General features: G+C 36.4%; 1 protein-coding gene across 1 annotated transcript in view; it reads left to right on the top strand.

Moving 5' to 3' along the window:
* Kcnh8 (potassium voltage-gated channel subfamily H member 8) overlaps positions 1–21,684 on the top strand; it is a 364,802-nt gene that overhangs the window by 330,096 nt on the left and 13,022 nt on the right. The window contains exons 12-15 of the mRNA XM_015494542.2: positions 4,717–4,755; positions 11,928–12,286; positions 14,289–14,395; positions 15,394–15,470. Coding sequence (XP_015350028.1) covers positions 4,717–4,755; positions 11,928–12,286; positions 14,289–14,395; positions 15,394–15,470 — 582 coding nt within the window. The remainder of the gene's footprint in view (positions 1–4,716; positions 4,756–11,927; positions 12,287–14,288; positions 14,396–15,393; positions 15,471–21,684) is intronic.

Here is a 21,684-nt window from a genome sequence, read left to right as displayed (position 1 = left end):
AAGACTTCTCATTTTCATAAAAACTATCTCTGAAGTTCATATAGCAAGTTTTTGGAGCATTTCCACCATTAAAAAAAAAAAGGCATTATCTTTCTATTCTAGAGATAGTAAAACAATAGCAACCAATCTTCTCATTTTCTTTGTGGCCAGAGAGGAATACAACATATTAGCACAGGTAGACAGAGGGACAGTTAATTTTAAAAAGTACCTGAAGTAAAGTTTTTAAAAAGTCTTATGGAGGGCTGGGGTTGTGGCTCGGTGGTAGAGCACTTGCCTCCCACATGTAAGGCACTGGGTTCAATCCTCAGCACCACATAAAGACAAATAAAACAAAATAAAGTTATTGTGTCCATCTACAACTAAAAACATATTTTTAAAAACTCTTATAGAAATATCTTCATTCGGTAAAATAAGGACAGCATTCGAGGATTTTATGGCACTTTATATCTGAAATTACATTAATGAGTTTAGTGTGTTTGATTTCCAATTGCAATTAAAGTTCCATGGTTTTTCAAACTCTTCACAGTTGGAAAAATAAGGTTTTGTGAATTTGTTTTGCTTTTTTGTTGCAGATAGTATGAATACAAGATAATATTTTTCCTCTGATTTTGCATGTTAATTTAATAGTCCTTTTCAATTCCCATTGGACTCATAGAGTAATAAAGCAATTTAAGTGATCAGGATGGGGAAAGGGAGAGAAGAAGAAAACATATTGTGGAAACTGCCTAAACCAACTTACCATGGCTGAGAATGTATTTATTTCCCAGTTTACAAGGTTAGAAAGCCTTACTGTCTGTTCATGATAACCTTGCACCATCTTGACAAGGGCTCAATTCTAGGGTTCCTAAACCTTCTCTGGGTTTCTCAAAACTGTTATAATGACCTCTATCCCTTAGCTACTTTTTATTTCCCCAGTCTGTATAATTCTAGGCTTTAAAAAAAAAAATCCTTATTAGACATAACAAAAAGTCTTTCCTATTGTCTAAAAGGCATAAAACTTTCATGTAAGAAGGATTTAAATTGAATTGATTCAAAATTTAACAGATTGTCCTCCCAAAACTTTCAAAACCTTCTAGCCCTCTGGAACAAGAAAATGGGGTCACAGCTATCCCACTCCTCGGTGTTTAGCATAAAGAATAAAAGTCATCACACAATAGTGATACATGCATACCCAAGTTTATAACAGCACAATCCACAATAGCCAAACTATGGAACTAGGCTAGGTGTCTGTCAATGGATGAATGGATAAAGAAAATATGGCATATACACAAAGAAAAATGAAATTATGCCATTTGCAGGAAAATGGATGGAACTTAAGACCATCATGTGAAACAAAATAGGCTAAGCACTAGAAAGTAAAAGATTTTATGTTTTCTCTCATATGAAGAAGCTAGAGAGGAAAAAGGAAATGAAAGGTGAGGGAGATCAGTAGAGTAGAGCAGAGTAAAGGAATCAGGGGGAGGGAAGAAAGGAGAGAAAGGAGAAATACCTAAGAATGATATTGGCCATATTTAGATTGTTGTATTGTATGTGTGAATGAATGTATAACAATGAATCCCACTATTATGTACAGTTATAATGCACCAATAAAAATTTAGAAAAAGAAAATGGGGTCAGTAAACATTTTACATCCAAAGATTTGCTTATATATTTTTTTCCTATAGAAAGAATGTCTATAACGCTTCAGATTTTCATATATCTGTGCCCCCACAAAAGGTTAAAGCATTGCTACTATCATGGATTTGGGGGATCTGCTTTATGGCCATCGTCAAACTCTGTGGCAGATTAAATGTCACAGTACAGTAGGCATTTAGCTCAAGTAACAGCCTTAACTACTGGAGGATATGCCTGAGAAAACTTGGGGTTCTGTGTAGGGCGTGGGAGTCAGAGTGAAAGAATTCCAGTAAAAGTTCTACTACTAACTTGATGGCTGAAGTTTGCAAATCACCTCCTCTCTCTGGGCTGCAGATTACACATCTCAAAAAAAGTTAAGGAGTTGCACTAAATCTGTGGTTTCACACCTGACCAGTGATCCCTTGTAAAACTCGGGATCACTGGGCCCCAGCCACCAACAATTGACTCGCTTGGAGTGAGAACACTGGAATTTGACTACTATTTATTTATTTATCCATTTATTTACTTATTTTTGTACTGGAGATCAAGTCCAGGGATACTTTACTACTAAGCTATATCCTTAGCCTTTTTGCTTTTTATTTTGAGGCAGACTCATGCTAAATTGCCCAGCTAGCCTCAAACTCTCAACTCTCCTAAGCAGCTAGGACTACAGGCATGATCCACCATGCCTGGCTTAGAATCTGACTTCTTCAAGAAAGCTTCTCTAGACATTCTGTTATCTCCTAGGTGTGAAAACTATCATGGCAGACACTCTAGGGTTACATCTAGCTTTAAATTTTTGAATTTCCATTAAACTTTCCATTAATATTTGCTATTAATATTAGCTACTAATACTAATATTTCAAAACTAATATTTCGAAAATCTGGATCATCATGAATGGTTATTAGAATGAATATATCATGGTACCCTTTTAAAAACATAAGTGATTGATAACCACATGAAAAATATTTATTTAGAGAATTTATCATAGCACAAGGAAATTACTATCACATATATAACATATGTATAGCACATATATTGTGTGTATGTGTGTATGCATGTATGAACTATACTTGATTCTGCTTGATTCTTGACCATCAGTGAGTTTGGTAAAAGATGAGAGAGAGTGACTTCAGGTCATTGAAGCAACAAAAAGCAAGAGGAATAAAAGTATATTGCATGCCACTTTAAAATACATGATTGCATTCAATCCTTGTAGCAGACAACCTGTGTTCATTTTCTTTCTCCTAGTCTTATAACCATGAGCAAGTCATTTAATTCTGTCTAGGCCTTTTGTTTCCTCTTCAGCAAAATGGAAATTAAAAATACCTATCTCATGGAATTGCAGTGAGAATTAATGGACACAATGCCTGGGAAACACTTATCAGGGTGCTTATCACATGATGAATACTTAAATAATTAATAGGTAATCGAATGATAAATAACTGTGATGTTGGCTGTGAGATCTTACTACTCAATGTTTGCTCTGTGGCCAGCAGCATCAGTACTACCTGGCAGCTCACGAGAAATTGATCATTTTGGACCCTACCCCAGACACCTACATCAGAAGCTGCATTTTACAAGATCCCTGTGAGATTCATATGCACATATATATTTGAGTAGCACTGAGACAGTAAAACAACTTGAGACCCAGTGACTTGACAGAATGTATACCACTACTAAGCCAGGGTACTGAGGGCACACCCAAATCAGAAAATCCTAAGGTCACCATCTCTGTCTTTGGGCTTCTATGGCCTGGCAGTATTCAGACTTCCTAAATCCACTGTGATGTTCTTTCTCTAGTCTAAGCTGTAACTGAAATGCTTTGTGAAACACATTTTCATGTCTACCACAGTAACAAGAGCATCATAATTTTGTTTAATTTTTCACATTTTTAATTATTCAGCTGTTTTATTTGTCACCATTTAGGGAATTATTACAAAACTTATGTCTAAAATGCTTCTGATTAATGCACACTTAGGCAGCTAAACAGATGTAGAATGGGTTGACTGCTTTGATAAAATTAAACATTGATGAAACATATATTTGCACAGCAATAATGATGACGGCATTTGTATAAATAATAACAGATCTATTACCCTAATCATCTAGGAGAAAAAAATGATGAGACAGTGACAGAATTACCAAATATGTCTGGCTTACTAAGCGGATCATTTTCAAGTGCATTTTTTTGCATGTGAATAAAATTATGATAATTTATAGCATCTACAACCACATTAAAATGAAAGTAGTATAATTAGGCAAAAAAATATCATGTGGATGATACCAGAAGCATATTTCCAGGACATGTTAAATTTCCAGAGCTTCTGTATACATAATGGAAGGTACAGGTTTTTCATACAGCCTTCCCCAGTACCATAGTTTAATTTTATAAAATATGTGTCCCAAGATCAAAGTTTTAAGTATTCTAAAATGCTTATTAATATTTAATTTCTCCTCACACATTTTAGCATCTCTGAAATTGAAAAGTGTTCATCTTCCAATCGATGACACGTCACAATTGCTGGGCAACATTTATTTTTTTCATTCTTGCAACCAAGGGGATCTTGGATTCAATTAAATAGGGGATTAGGATGCCTAGTAAACTTAATCCTCGTCCACAAGGTACATTATAGCAGGGAAACAGGTGGGGCAGGAGGAGATATCATCCTTCCACCAGAATTCAAGCAAGAGGGGGAGGTAGGTAAATAGGAAGTAATGAGATTAAATAAGAAAAGAATCCACAATATGAAAAGAACTTAACATAAGAATAGGAAAGGGAAATGGGAAATGAAAACTAAAGGAGTGGAAAAGAAGGATGAGATGGTCAGTGTATCCTGTGGTAGACATTCAGCTTGACATTCTTTTTTTCATTATGCAACACTGGTCAGTTCAGGTCCTAGAGAGTGAGGTGGGAGACATGTTTTCAGCACTTTGGGGAAGGCATTTTCTCCTCCTTAGCCTACCCAAATAGCTGTACAGCCAACCACACGCATACACTTCCTGAAGATTCCCTCTCTCCTCTATCTCCTACCTTTTATCCATCCAAAACCACCAGGAGAGGCTGAAGTGATTGTTAAAACTTGTGTTTGTTCTTTCAGGTGATATCAAGATTATCGAACAAATCCACAGTCTCACAGGTATGGCTTTTGCTAAAGAGCGCAATATTTATCTAAAATTGGGAGGATGTCAGACATATCTTCCTTTCCCTTCAGGATTTTATACATTTACTTTTTACTTTCCCTAATCTACTTCCCAATAAGAGATGTGGTAACTGACTTTTTTGAGAAGAGAGTGTAAAGAAGTATTTAAACTCATCTCTCTGTGGAAATGATTTATACTGTTATGAAGTTGTTTATTACCAACATCTAACAGGAATAACGAATATTGAGGTATTGATTTTTATAAGTACTTTCCTTTCATTTAAAACTGGCAGTCAAGTTTTTCTTGTAAGTATTTATAATATTAAAAATCTGGTTCAGAAATGGTCTGGAAATAGGGTTTTTTTAATATATGTGAACTCTTAAGACAGTCCCAATTTTAAATACCCTCCACTTGCATGGAAAACTTTTGAAACAGCAATTTGTCTGATTTATTAGCTAGACGTTCATTACCAATAACCTTAGGATAGTGTTTTTGTCAGATTTTTAACCACTGTGACCAAAAGACCTGACAAGAATAATTTTAAGGAGGAAAAGTTTATTTTGAGACTCACAGTTTCAGAGGTCTTAGTCCATAAATAATTGGCTCCATTCCTTGGGACCCAAGGTGAGGCAGAGCATCATGGCAGAAGGGTATGGTAGAGGAAAGCAGGTCAGGACACGTCCTTAAAAAAAACAAAGAGAGATTGACTCTTCAGGAACAAAATATATACCCCTAAGCCATGCCCCCAGTGACCTACCTTCTCAAACCACACCCTACCTGCCTTCAGTTATCACTCAGTTAATCCCTACTAGGGGATTAATTCACTGATTGGGTAAAGGTTCTCATAGCCAACCATGTCACCTCTAAACCTTCTTGCATTGTCTCACACATGAGCTTTTGGGGGACATCTCATATCTAAACCATAACAGATTGGAAGCCTACAGACAGCAACTTTTCTTGCTTTGTGTCTTCCTTGAAGCAGAAACCAATAACTTTAATACACACACATACAAACACACACACACATACACACAACACACAAATATATCTAATTACACATTTATTTTAGTCAGTTTTGGTCACTGTGACCAATATACCCAATAAGAACAACTTAGAAGGAGGAAAAGTTTATTTTGCTTCCCAGAAGTTCAACTTATGGTTGGCTGACCCCATTGCTCTGGGACCAAGGTAAGGAAGAGTATTGTAGCAGAAGGGCTTGGTGGAAGAAAACTGCTTAGTTCATGACCGCCAAGAAGCACAGAGAGCTCTGCTCACCATGGACAAAATATAAACCTCAAAGACACACCCCCTGTGTTCTACTTCCCTCAGTCACACCCTACCTGCCTGGAGTTGCCACCCATTAATTCACTAACATTAGTAATCTACTGATGAGGTTACAGATCTCATATTCTATTTATTTTACCTGTGAACATTCTCCATTGTCTCACACATGATCTTTCAGGGGACACTTTATCTACAAACAATAACATTCTGCCCTTGGCCTTTGAATAGCCCAAAAGCTCATGCCCATCTCACAATGCAAAATATATTCAGTCCATTTTCAATATTTTTACCATAGTCTTCAAGAGTTCCATCATTGCCCAAAAATTCGAGTACAAAATATCATCCGGGACTCAAGGCAGACTCCTGACTGGGAGCCCCTATAAAGATCAAAAGCAAGTTACATATATACAATAATAATGGCACAGAGTAAACATTTCCATTACAAAAGGGATAAATGGGGGCATGGAAAGAAGGGATGAAACCAAAGGAAAACCAGAATTCAGCTGGGCAAATAAGTCCTATAGCTCCACATCCAGCATCTGAGGCACATTACATCATGATTGTTCCCTCTAAAAGGCTTGTGTAGCTCTGCCCTGTGACCTTGCTGGTTGTAGCCCATATGGCGTCTCTCTTGGATTGTTTTCTGCAGATTTCCTCTGCAGATGTTCTAAATCTCTGGCATCTCTTAATTATGGGTGTCTCCACCACAGCTTTGACTTCCTTCTCACATCTTCATGTATTGCCCTCTCAGGGGCTGCCTACAGGGATTCTGACCCTGATGCACTTTGGCCTACCAAGTCCTCCTTTGAAATCTTGGTAAAAGCTTCCATGAAGCCCCATCTCCAGAATCCTGCATTCCTGTAGAACCAGCACCATAGAAATGACACAAAGTATCTACTGCCATATCAAGCAGTAACCAAGCCTCCTCCAGCTGCAGCAACCTGAGTACCTGGGCAGCTGAGCACAGTGAAATAACATTGTAGGCCCCCCTGTATAAGCAGGGTGCTCCCATGATCTCTTCTCAAAGGAATTTTCACTCTTACAGTCTTGAACCTGTTATGGATATGGTTTTACCAATTCCTGAGATACCTTCAACCCATCTTTTCTATTGCATCTTTGTAAAGTACTTTTGTGACTACAATCTCTTTAACACCTCTTTTGGCTCCAGTTTGACACACACACTTTTCTGGCCAAATTGAAAGTTTTAAAAAATCTTTCCTTTCTGTTTTCTGTTTCTGATTATCAACATAAACTCAGCTAAAACCAGCAATATGCCACTATGTAAATGCTGTGCTGCCTCAAAATGTCCCCCACCAAATTAATTTGCCCATCACCTTTAAATTCAGCCTCACAGAAAATCTCAGGATCTTGGAAAAATGTAGACAACTTTTTTTTTTCAGAATGTAACACAGATGGCCTCTAGTCAATTTCAAATAAATCCTCCTTCTCCTCTGAAACCTCATGAGCCCAGTCTTTACTGTCTACAGTCCTATTGGTCTTCTTGAGTCCCACCAGAATCACCCATTAAGCTCTGATTACAACATTCTAGGCTTGCCCAGCCTGCATCTCCAAACTTTTCAAAAATTCCTACACAAACCAGTTCTAAATGCTTCCAAACCCCTTAGGTTAGTCTTAAAAACAACCCACTTCAAGGTACCAATTTCTGTTTTACTCATCTTTGTGTCACTATGACCATCGTGCCCAATAAAACCAACTTAGAGGAGGAAAAGTTTATTTTGACTCAAGGTTTTAAAAGTTAGGCCATGGTTGGCTGACTTCATAGCTCTGGACCCAAGATGAAGAATATCATGGCAGAAGGTTTGGCAGAGGAAAGATCCTCAACTCATGACAACCAGAAATTAGAGAGAGTGGAGAAAGTGTTTTGCTCACCAGAGACAAAATATAAACCCCAAAGGAACATCCCCAGTGGCCTACTTTTTCCTACTATACCCTACCTACCTACAGTCATCATCTGTTAATCCGTTCAAATTATTAATCCACTGATTAGATTACAGCTTTCATAATCTGATCCTTTCACCTCCTAACATTTCTGCATTGTCTCACACATGAGTTTTCAAGGGATTTGTATCTAAACTATAGCAATATGACAAAGACATTGATAATTTAATGATGGCGGGGTGGGGGACAAACAGTTTACTTTTAATATTACATCAGAAAACTTCTTAAAAGCTCTTGAAGCCTCTCAATGCTTTCAACCACACTTCTCTTTGAAACTAGTTAAATTTTCTCTTTCATCTCTACAAAATCCCTCATCAAAAAACAAAATGGTCTTTCAGTTTCAACTCTTCTCACCAGACAGCTTTTCCTCACAATAGCACAAACTTTCACCCAGACCTTTTAAATTCTCTCCTGCACGTTGAGAAATTTGGCATTTTGTTTGGTTTTTTTATCAAGTGGATTTCTCACCCTTTTGTAGAACTGTAAAGATCAGGAACCCTTCCAGTAATACTACACACTTAATTTTCAAAAGTAAATTCTGGATAATTTAGGCTGATGTTCATTTGCAATGTTAAAAATCACCAGAAGAGCCGGGCGCAGTGGTACATGCCTGTAATCCCAGCGGCTCGGAAAGCCAGGACAGAAGGATCGGGAGTTCAAAGCTGACCTCAGCAAAAGTGAGGCATTAAGCAACTCAGTGAGACCCTGTGTCCAAATAAAATACAAAATAGGGCTGGGGATGTGGCTCAGTGGTCAAGTACCCTTGAGTACAATCTCCTGTACCAAAAAAAAACAAAAAAAAAATCACCAGAAGAGGTTTAAAGACAATAGATGTTTATTTCTGTCTATTGGAAAGTGCAGAAAAGAAATATACCTATTCCAGTGTGTCCACAGGGTCCCTAGATTTCTTCCTTCTGCTTCATCTGCCTCAACATATGGCTGTCTTTTTCAAGATATCCTTATTCTCCAAGATGGCTGCTGAATATCCATCTATTTTATCAATATTTGAGACTGGAAATCAAAGAAATATGAAAGAATGGAATAGAAGCTCCCTATTCTAGTGTCTTTCTAAAAGTTCCTCAGAACCTATTTGCTTATATGCCATCATCCCTGAATGTGACCTTATGGCCAAACCAACTAGCTGGGGAAGCTGGGAAAAGGTTATCTATGGGTAGGGTGCATTGCTAACAGTTATGTTAATAGATAGGAGGGAAAATTTCATGGAAATAAATAACCAGCACCTGCCCTGATATACTTTTTTCATCTTCTTCATGGGCTAGTGTTTATTCAGCTTTTTCTTTGTCATTGTTCTGTGCTTAATTTCTATTATTTGATATCTAATATTTTCCTTACACTATTCCTAATTTACAAGTGAAGAAACAGATTTTTAGTAATCATATTTCCCAAGAATAAGAACTCACTTATAACTAGAAAGGACTTCTAGAACTCTTTGACTAAAACTCCCTGCATTCAACCTCATGACTTTGTCCTGCTTCCTCTGTAATCAAGAAAGGTTTGTCTGGGCTGGGATTGTATCTCTGTGGTAGAGCACTTGCTTAGCATGTGTGAAGCACTGGGTTCAATCCTCAGCACCATATCAATATACATAAATAAAATAAAGGTATTATACCATCTACAAATGAAAGTATTTAAAAAGGAAGAAAGGTTTGTCTAGTCATTTCTAAGTTTAAAGTGGCTATTCCAGCAAAATGTTATGAGCCAAATTTGAGAGTCCTTTAACAATGAGTATAAAAATCTCATTCCCTGCATGAAAACATTTGCTAGAAAGAGAATAAGGGATAAATCAAATGAGGAAGAGATCCATGGCTGAGCTTTAAAGCAGTATGTAACAGGTGAATCCAGCTACATAAGGGAAGCAAGTATTTTTATATAGATTACCTGAAAAAAAGTAACTGGTTCTCCTGCATAGAGGCTAAAAATATAGAGCTGGGTGTCTAATCGAGTTATTATTAATCTAATAAACTTCAATCCTGTCTACAAGGATGTAGGTAGGATAATTCATTCTTGGTATAAGTAATGTCTGGTGCCTTGATTGCAAGACTCAGTTTCTGAGCAACTTCTCCAAGGCACCAACTCTCTTTGACAACATGGAAGTATGAAATTTAAGGAAATTTGTAGAAGTACAGACATTTGCCAGGTCATTAGTCAGATGATTGTATTAGAGCCATGAAGACTTGAAACAAAGGAATGATGAAATTGTCAGTATAAACACAAATAGTTGTCTAATTAGAGAATGTATTCAATGTGTTTCATTTCTTTGTTAAGTTTGCCCTGTTGTGTCTTTAGCTGGGTAAGCTAAATTTTCGATTCTACCATACTAGTACACAAATGTTCTCCTATAATTCTGTGTGGTTCCAATTTTTGTTAGAACAGAGTTTTAAAAACTGTGAAAAAACAAACAAATGAAAGCAACACCAAGACTATCCAAGAAAGAACATACGCCTTTACCATCAATTAAAATAATTATATCTAGTTGGAAATGGGACTCTAGGAATACTATTTCATTGAGAAATTTTGAGCCATTTAGATTAAAATAACAAAAAAAAAATTCACGAGTAAACCAATCATTTGTCGATATATCCTAAACTGAATGACCTACCTGTGAGTCACAATAGTTTGCTGTGTCTGTCATTAACAACTATTGTAGATATAGAAAAATTCGAACACCCCAATGAACAAACTATCCACTGAAGTCATAACTATAACAGCTCATGAGATTTAAATAATAATCTTAGGGATTTTCAGCTTTTAATCTTATTTTCATTAGAAATATTTGTAAGCATGTGTAAGTGATGATATCTTCAAAAGAAACTGAGACACCTAAAAATGAATTGACCTTTTAGAATAAACTGACTTCTGAACATGCCCAGAGAAACTAAGCTATGTTGGGGTCAGAGCAAGAAACTAACATAAAAACCTAAAAACTAATACTAAAAACTAGTATAAAAACATAAATTAGTGGCTCTGTTCAGAGTTACTAACCTAATTGACTAATATAAATATACATTTATACATATATATAAATGTATATTGTTATATACATATTATATATGTATACATATTATATATATATATGTAAAACTCATCACTATAATAATAATGACTCTGTTCAGAGCCACTAGGTTAGTTTTCGCTGCCATCTCTGCCCTACATCTCCACCAGCACCTCAGTTGTCTTTTCCCATCTTCTCTCATTATTATTCTTAGCCTACAAGTTTGAATGACCCTAGTCAAGAGTCTAGTGATCCTAGGATGGATTTTGGCAAGACTAATCTTCCTTCTTTCCTCAAGGACTTTCAAGGGAGCAGATCTGGCAGTTTGTTCCATTTCTTGTTCACAACTTACGACAATAAAGAGAGCAGGAAATAGAATAGCTGAGGACACTTCTGATTTCTTTTCTCTCCATGTGACCCCAAATAGCCAAGGTTTTTATTCTCAAGGAAAATATAAACTTGATGGTTGATCACCATGTAAAGTTCCACTAAAGACCTTGTAATTTGAAATAACAAAGCCAAAAACCTCCATTAAAATAAAATTAAAAAATCTTTATTCCTAACAGCATGTCCTCACATACTATTACAAGTGACTAGAGGATTAAAATCTAGGTGCAAACTAGGTGCAAATAAAATTCACTTTTCACACATCTCTCAGTTTAAGAGACCAAGCAAAGTTTGGGGGGAGCTAAAACCAGGAAAGCAGAGGGGGCAAACCTGGAGCTCACAAATGGGGAGACTTTTTAACACCTGAAATAAATTCTAGGAAACTTTGCAAAGACTTCAGTTTTAATGAGTAGTACCCCACTCCCAAAGAGATTTGACTTTGTTCATTGAGGCCTACAGCATGAATGATATGCCTCTTAAGAAGTCTTTGCCATCTGTACTGATCTACTTTATCCTCTAATTCAGTCAGAGCCCAAGGGAAATGGCAACATCAACAAGAGACTCCCATCCATTGTGGAAGATGAGGAAGAGGAAGAGGAGGGGGAGGAAGAGGAGACAGCCTCCCTCTCTCCCATCTACACAAGGGGATCCTCCTCTTCACGCAGCAAGAAGATGGGAAGCAATAAAAGCTATCTAGGCCTAAGCTTAAAGCAGCTGGCCTCAGGAACTGTGCCATTTCATTCCCCTATAAGAGTCTCCAGTTCAAATTCCCCCAAATCCAAGCAAGAGACTGACCCCCTTAACCATGGTAAAAGGAAAGAGAAGAACTTGAAATTGCAGCTTTCCACTTTGAATAGTGCTGGACCCCCAGACCTCAGTCCAAGGTAAGAGTTATATCATATAACTCTTTTCCCTGCAGAAATGGCTGCCTTTAGTAAAGATTGGTAAATTACTCAGCCTTCGGGGCCTTTCTACTACATAGAAATTCTTAAGCACCCCTGAGCTTTATGTGTGATTTTTTGAAGTGTAAGCACAGACATGTGTATGGTGTGAGAAGAACTAGTTTTAGGAATATTCTCAAAAGGACCCATTGAATGGTCAGCCTTCCTCTCTACTCCCTTTAGATTCATTGAGCTCTATGAGGTTAAACGTATATTTCTACGTTGTGATTTCATGATTATAAATTTATAATGAAAATAAAAGTCCATCAATGTTATCTCCTTAATGCCTGATTTTACCAAAAGTTTCATGGGACAACAAGTTGAAATTATGAAGAAAATGAATTTTTATTTTTCATACTTTTTACAAATAAATTACTGTGGATAGCTGGAGCTTAGTTTCATTTCTAGTTTCTTCAGTGGGTAACATAGCTTCATTGTTAGTTAAAAATAAAATCACTTTGGAATTATCCAAAGGTGATTGAGAAGGTGAAAATTCCTGACTTGGAAAATGTCAAAGGGGGCAGGATATGATGTATAAAAGGAACAGCAATCATCAAAACTTCCTAAGAGCTGAATAATTCAGAGATGCAAGGAAAAAATATTGAGAGCTTTCGATGTATTGTGCTAGGTAATTTCACGTTCATTGTTGCACTTAGTCTTCTTGAACTCTTATAAAGTAGTATGTATTATCTCTACTGTAAAATTGCAAGAACTACAACTCAAAATTTAAATATTTTCCCCAAGATCTCAGAGATATACAGTTTTACAAACTGGGTTCAAATTCTGTTTTACTACTTATAAACCAAGTGACCTTTCTGACATACTATACATTTATTGATTCACTTAGGGAATACACTTTAACCATTAAGAGAGACTATTAAGAAAAATATAAGCAAAGCAGGGTTAGTAAAAAGTAAGTGGACATTAAGTTTTTGGAATTCAATTGGAAATGGTGATTTGAAAACATTACTCAATTCTTCTCCTTTCTAAATTTTTACTGAAATGAAAATAGTAAATTTTAAATGGAGAATGTATCAGACCTGGAAAAGAAAGATTTATGTATTATATGAGGCTATATTTATAAAAATAAAAATGTTCTACTATATAGAGAACAAGGTTTTGAGACATTGTGCCAAAACTTGAGAGTAATGGTAAATTACAAGTGATTTTTATTTTCTGATTTTTTGTAACCTTTATGTCTAAATTTTCTACATTAGACTTATTGATACAGTAATGAGTGAGTTAGATATTTACCAAGGAAAGAAGACTAGCTGAAGTTCTGATAGTAATTTAATATAATTCTTTAACTCTCAGAGTTTTGCTCAAGTTAGAGTGAAGACATCATCAAACTTATTTTCTGTGATGCTATAATTATTAGGTTAGAATATTTTCTGCAGGATAGAGTATTGATTTAAGATAAATTGAGATGAAAGAATTTTGTGCATTATTTTTAATCTGAGTTTCGATTCTGAATCTGACTTTTGAATCTGAGAGCAAATAAAATAATAAATTCCACAATATTGATGTCCAGTGTAAGTAAAGTGTAAGCTAAAATCTTGAACCACATATGTAATTTTAAAATTTTTGTGGCCGAATTTTTAAAAGTGAAAAAAACACACAAGTGAGATTATATTTTTAAATATTCTATACAATATATCCCAAATATTATCATTTCAAACGCGTGCTATATAAAAACTATTAACAAAATACTTTGCATTCCTTTTTTAAAACTAATTCTTCACACCCAGTGTGCATTTTATACTTAATATAAAGTGTGTACTAGAAGCACTTCAGTTATTTTAGTCGTATAAGGCAAATGGCTCCATATTAGAACAGACCCACAGTATTTAGAATTTAGAAATTTAATATAAAAATCCTTTAAGTCTTTTAAAAATACTGGAACTTATGCACATCAATGCATAACATTTCTCTTTATTTTAAATAGGATTGTTGATGGAATTGAAGATGGAAATAGTAGTGAAGAAAGTCAGACTTTTGACTTTGGTTCTGAACGAATCAGGCCAGAGTCCAGAATTTCTCCTCCTCTTGGGGGTAAGCTCTTTATTTACTCTTTATTTACTCTTCTCTGAAACTGGAGTGATAGTTCTTTTTAACTTGCAATGTTTGGCATTGGCTTTGGGGTAAAAATCACTAGTCTCAAATTTCTGCTGCTCAACAGATGGTACTCAGGATGTCCTATTATAAATTCAAACTAATTCGCAAAAACATTATTTAGAAGAAATGCTATATTGGTTGCGCACGGTAGGTAAATTGGCATATTAGCCAATTTATCTGGCGAGAGGTTAGGTACTTGCAACTTGTCAGAATGATATAAGCAAGATGGAAATGATAGAGAAATTTTGAAAACACCTCTAATGTTGATGATTGAATGTAAACATACCCCAACCCAACCCCTTTCTTTCTTTCTTTTTCTCTTTCCCTTCCTTCCTTCCTTTCTTCCTTCTTCTCCCTCCCTCTCTCCTTCCACCTCCCCCTCTATCTTGAGTTCATTGCCCATAGAAAAGAATGGGCAGAATGAATGAAGGCCAGAAATGACAAATAAATCTAAAAGTTCAATCCCTGGTACCAAAAAGAAAAGAAAGAAAAATGGAGAAGAAAAACTAAGAAATGGGAAAAAATTACCTTTTAGAGTAACATGGAAAGAAACAGAAACCAGGCAGAAGAAATCCATCCCTGAAAATATTCTCATGAGCATAGAAAGCAATGTTTGGAAAAGAAAGAGGAAAAGAAATGGGCACTGACTGATATATTTTTAGAGAATATATCATCTTAGAACACAGTGGTGATTGTGCCCAGGAGGATCACTGTAGCCAGAGTCATCTCCATGTTGTATGCCTGGTTCTAAAGAGAATATCAAGCAGCATTCAGAGAAGTACAAGAAACTTACCTGATTTGGGGAAAGTAGGACCCACAGTGCATTTATATCAGGAGAGGTTTAAGATGATAGTTAGGCCTTCCTTCTGGTTGCCCCAATCCTCAAATATGAAGTTTGTTTCTCAAGAGCTCATTCTGTATATGTCTCTTTTCAGACCCAGAGATTGGAGCTGCTGTTCTCTTCATCAAAGCAGAGGAGACCAAACAGCAGATAAACAAACTCAACAGTGAGGTATGGAACTCTTTGTTGGTCATGCTGGAGCAGTAAGAGGAACTATAAATCCTAGTTAGCAGCAGAAGAGTATATGATAGCAGTTATAAATATGTGCTCCTGTGTTAACCCATCATGGTGAATCTCTATTTAGCTCCATATGAGCTCTGTGACCTTTGACAAGTCTCTTACCCTCTATCATACTCCATTTTCTCATATATAAGAAGGGGAAAATAATAGTGCTGTTATGCTCGAATTCAGGACCCCCAAAGACCACCAGAGACCCAAGACCGATGCAAGCAGCAAAGAGGTGTTTATTGAGAGCTAGCTCGGTCCTCCGCGCACACACACAGCAACTGGTGACGCTGAGAGGCCCCGAGCCCAGGGTTTGCAGCAGTTTTATACATTCTTTGGAGAGGGCAGGGACTTCACATACATCATAGCCTCTTTTAGCAAATCATCACACACCGCGGGAAAATCAAATAACAACTCTAAAACATGATTAGCACATTCACTGGCAGGAACAAGTTGGGTAGGGGTGATTGGTCAGTACAAAAGGGGTATTCATTTGAACTGATTGGTTTAAGCCAAGAGGGGTGTACGTGCTGAACTACATGGTTTCCCAACTTGTTATCAACCACCATAAACCACTGGGAGGGTCATCTGGCATCCCAGGTATTTCCCTGTCTCATGCTGATTGGTGGCTGCTAGGGGGCTGCTATGGATCCCCACCTAGCCTGACTGAGTCAGGGACACCTGGCGCAGCAGATCTCTCCTGTTATTTGTAGATAAACAACTTAGCAGGGTGGGAATGTGCCTAGGAGTGCTCTGTGGGTTTTTCCAAGGACAAAGGCCATGTCCCTTCCTTGGACAGGCTTTGCTCTGAGATAGAGGCTGGTTTTTCAGTGCTACCTTTTGGTCCATTGTGAAATTAAATGAAACAATCTAAATAAATCATTTAGCATAAAATAAGCATTAAATACATGACAACTATTATAATTGCTATAAATATAGTATTTAATTGCAATTGTAATTTTTTGTGTCTATTTTTAATGAGTTAAAGCAAGATCATTATGCCATGAGCAGTCATTATCGACTCAGACTGAGGTACAGTTAGATTCAATCAAATCTATTTTATTAATGCTCATCATACTTCAGACACACATCTTAATTCTAAGTCCTGAGTCTACACCCAAGGGTCCCAGACGCTCACTTGTGTCTTAAGTCTCAGTCACTGTAACTTGATCGGGGCCAGAGGAGTCGGGTACAGGGGGGACAACAGCGGTAGAGATCTCAGTCTCTCTGTTCGGGTCTGGTTAGTCCTGTCACCCCTCATAAGTCTGGGCTTTTAAGTCCTAGTTCAGTTATGCTTGCAACTGATAAATGGTTGAGGCCTGGGCTGTATGCTCCAGGTGTAGACTCTTACGACTCTTACATCTCTAACTTAAGTCTAAGTTCTGCAGTTTAAGTGTTGCAGTTCACATTACATCATGGGTGCTTTGCTTATATATAATCTTTTATCCAACACACACACACACACACACACACACACACACACACACATTAATATAATCAACAGTCAATAATCCTATAATATTTCTGGTACTCATATCACATTACACAGGAGAATGCTTATACCACCAGTTATCAGTGATGAGTTCTGCTTCCTCAAATGTTGAAGCCTGAACATAAAGTGCCAAGGCAAGCATAGAAAGCAGGTTTTATTTAAAAGGTAGTAACGCAGACTTCCCCCCAGAGGGAGAAGGGAGCCATAGCTGGTATCCCAAGTAGTGAAAGCATCTTGCCCCTTCTGTACATTTTAGACTTTCTTTGTTCTCCTGCCCTCTTCCCTTTTATCTTTCCCCTTCCTGCCTACGTGACTAGGCCCAAGAGATGCCAGTGGTATGGCCAAAAGGTGAGAAGCAGATTGGCAGGGGGAAGAGCCAAATGGAGTGATCCAGGCAGGAAGCAGCCCAGGAGGCATTAATTAACAATTCCCTGACTGCAATCTTTTGGGAGGGATAGTATAGGCAGGTAACCTCAGTAATCAAGGTGCTTAGCAGACATTAACATTCCAGTCTCCCAGGGCGGTCTCCAACTTCCTGGACCCAAATCAGCCTCCATTTTCTCCATCCCACCCAATCACCTATCTACATTAATCCTCTGTCTTTAATTTTGGCTTCACTACTTCGCAGATCAATCACATGATCTAAATTCTGTTCTTATCTCTGACAGGTATTTGCTGTGTAACCTTGAGCACTTTAACACTCTGGATCACTATCTATCCATGTAAAATCAAGTAATTGTTTAAACACCTTTATTAAAGTATATGTATATATCAGAAGATTCGCCCATTTTCAGTTATAATTCAATTATTTTTAGCAACTTACGTTGAGTGATTTAACCATCACTCTAAGTCAGTTGTAGAATATGTCATCTCTCTCCAATAATCTCTCTCAAACAAATTTATATTTAATCCCTATTCCCATGTCCAGCCCTAGATGGCCATTTAGATACTTTCTATTTTGATTAATTTTTTTTCCTTTTCTGCCCATCTTATATACAGAAAGAAACAAGGATGTTCCTTGATTATTGCCTTCATTTGAATTTCTTCCCCCAACTGATAAACTAAAACAAATTCTGAGACACTTTGGATGCTAGTAACTATTTGAGAGGTGATCTAGGAAGTGTGGTAGAAAAACAGAAGACAGAAAATATTTTGAAGGCAAAATATGAGGTTGTGTTAATGAGATAGTTAAACTGTGGACGATTGGGACCCAGTCCTTCTGGGGACCTCTGAGAGACTGTAGGACAACTCAAAATTGTTCCACAAAGAAGCAGAGTTATGTAGTCCTCACTGCAGAGGAGACTAGAAAAATTCCTCAGGAGGAAGATGCAGAAGCACTTTCAGGGAGACCTTGGAAAGGACATGTGGGCACATACAGTATAATAGAATTCCCCTTCAAAGGCTAAAGCTGTATGAAGACATCTTGGGGGAAAATGGAACCATGTGATGGTCTAGATGAGATTTTTAAAAACATGAAATTCGTATTATGACAATTAACTTCCAATTATCTGTATTAATGGAAGACTGGGTAGCTTGTCATAAAATCCTAAGTTTTCTTTTAAAACCTGTATTTCTTCAGCATAATGAAGATTTATGTTTAGCTGCCATCTCTGCTCCCACACTTAATGTCTCTGGAAGTGAGATTGTTGCTAACAAGAAATAAGAAAGCCAAAGGGCAGACTAACAAGACAGAAAGGCAAACTTGGAGATCCGCTAACTGGATTGAAAGTTCTTAAAGCATAAGGACTTGGCCAGACACTGTATCACCCAAACAACCTCTCATTAGAAACACGTCAAAAACAAAAGAAAGCAAACTGACCAACGTGCTGAAGAACTGTACATTAACTTTCTATTGAACAGTTTCTCGCAGATATTGTTCCCGGCTGAAACCATCCATTAATATCTGAATTCTTTCCTCTCACATATAAGAGCATTTTATGATTTTATCAGTTAATTAACCTATTTCTGAGCTCAGATATTAGAGTTAGTGATTCTTCAGGGGGGGAATGCTTATATCTTCACCTCTTAATGTAGATAATTTTTCTAAGTTAGATCTACAGATCTACACACTGTATTATTTTCCTTTGACAACATAGATCATTGGTAGATCTGATAAAACAGATAACCTACTGAAAATATTTCCACAGTGTGATTATGTAATCATGATTGCTTTTCTAGTGAGATGACATGAATATTTTTATCCTGTCATACACAGAAATAAAAAGGTCAAGATAAAATACCAATGGTCCAGTTATCCTTCCATAAAGAATTAATTTCTCTTTCAAGTGAAATATCTAATTTTCTCATGATTGAAACATAAGCAGAAAAATCTTATCCATTACACATGATGTATACAATCTTGATCCTTTGGGTAGTACCTTAAAACCCACTAAGACAGGCAAAATGAAAATACAACTTGGCTTCAAACTATGAAAGTACCCCGCTTCTAACCTGCTGTTTGTGTTTTCCTTACAATTTTGTTTATGTAGAAAAAAATTTTTAAGTCCAAGCCTCATTTTCCATTTTGCCTATTTCCTAATACTCATATGTGTGATAAGTAGATTGCTCTATTTGATTGTTTATTCTATTCATTGGTTAGTATCAAGCAAGAAAATGTACGGGATGTACTGCATGAAAATAACTCTACCATCAAAAGGGCAACCCCAGTATAATGTATGTGGGGCATTGGGTGAGGTCTGAGAGCACTGCAGAATTCCTATTCCGACGTTTGTTCTCCAATTTAAGATAAAAAGAAGTTTCTCATTGATGTATAGAATTCATAATCATAATTGCATAGCAAACGTAGAGCAGGAAAAATATTGGTCAAAAACCTACATTCACAGAACAGTAAAGAGCGTTTAAAAGATGTAGGGCAGCAACTAACATTAGCATGCTTTGGACAGCATTGTTCTTGCTTTACAGTGGAGTAAGAGTGTGACTCGGAGGAAATTCTTTGAAAATAACAACAAAAAGTCACTGTGGGAGTGATGGGTTGTATAAATCAAATGCTCCATTTCTGAAAAGATTTGTAGGTAAGGGTTAGAATGTGCTCTCATTTCTGAAATCTGGCCGACCCAGAAAGACATTGTGGCAACATCTACCAAGGGAAACTGCTCTGGCACAGCAGGCATAAGGTTCAAAACATAGTTTGGGGGTGGGGAAGAGACATCATTTTGGAGGAAGACAGATATGCAGATCTTTATTCTGTGACTTTGACAGGTGTTTGCCTTTCCTAAGTTTATATTTTTCTTCTGGTAACTGGTAATAAAACCTGCAGTAGGGTGGATGGGGTGGCACACACCTGTAATCTTAGCAACTTAGAACATTTGGGGGAATATTATCATCTTAATAATAATGTCTTCTGATTCATGAACATGGGATTTTTTTTTCATTTGTTCAGATCTTTTTTAATTTCTTCCAGCAGTATTTTGTAATTTTTAGTGCACAACTTTACAGCTCTTTGTTTAAATTTATTCCTTAATATTCTAGAATTGTTGATGTTATTGTAAATGGAAATGTATTCTTAATTTCATTTTTGGATAATGCTCATTGGTGGCATACAGAGATATAATTGATTAGGGTATGATTAGCTTCTATCCAGTGGTTTCATTAGGACTTTTCTTTATAAAAAGATGTCACCTGAAAACAGAGAATAGTTTCTTCCCAATTTTATTGCCTTTTCCTATCTAATTGCTTTGGCTAAACTATCAGTACAATGCTGTACAGAAATGAAGAGACATTCTTTCTTGTTCCTTATCTTAGATAGCAATCTTTCAATCTTTCACCATTGAATGTGATATTAGCTGTTAGATTTTCATAAATGACATCAAGTTGAAGAAATTCACTTGTACTCCTAGTTCATTGACTTATCATGAAACTTTGTCAAGTGCTCTTTCTGTATCTGTTGAGATGATAATGTGGCTTTTGTACCTTAGAGATATGGTTTATTCACATTAATTGCCTTTTGAAGGATAGATCAGCCTGAGATAGATCCCACTGGTCATTATATATAATCTTTTTATATATTACATATAATCCTTTTGTATATGACTGCATTCTACTAGTATTCTGTTGAATATTTTTTCATGTATGCTTATGAAAGACATCTGTGTATAGTTTTATTGTGATTTCTGTTTGGTTTTGGTATCAGAGTAAAACCAATCACATAGAATGAATTACAAATTATTTTCTCCTCTTCTATATTTTAAAAGAGTTTTGGAAGCATTGTTAATTCTTCTTAAATGTTTGGTATAATTCACCTACAAAACCATCTGTTCCTAGACTCTTTCTTTTTGGAAAGTTTTTTTTAATTACTAATTTGGCTACTTTTTATAGGTCTATTTAGATTTTCAGTTTCTTCTTATGTGAGTTTTGGTAGTTTGTACTTTTGTTGGAATTTATCTTAATTCATCTTTTTTTTTAATGTGACAGAGGAATGCATTACAATTCTTTACACATATAGAGCACAATTTTTCATATCTCTGGTTGTATACAAAGTATATTCACACCAATTCATGTCTTATTCATCTTATTACCAAACTTCTTAGTATACAGTGTTTCTAGCATTTCTTATCCTTGTCAGTTCTGAAAGGCTGGTAGTTACAGCTACACTTTTAATCATTTCAATAATTTGAGTTTTATTTTGGTCTTGGTCATTCTAGATAAAGC

The sequence above is a fragment of the Marmota marmota genome, unplaced genomic scaffold (assembly GCF_001458135.2).
Source record: "Marmota marmota marmota unplaced genomic scaffold, marMar, whole genome shotgun sequence".
Taxonomy (NCBI): domain Eukaryota; kingdom Metazoa; phylum Chordata; class Mammalia; order Rodentia; family Sciuridae; genus Marmota; species Marmota marmota.
The sequence above is the reverse complement of the archived record's forward strand: the minus strand, read 5'-3'. Positions and strand labels throughout refer to the sequence as shown.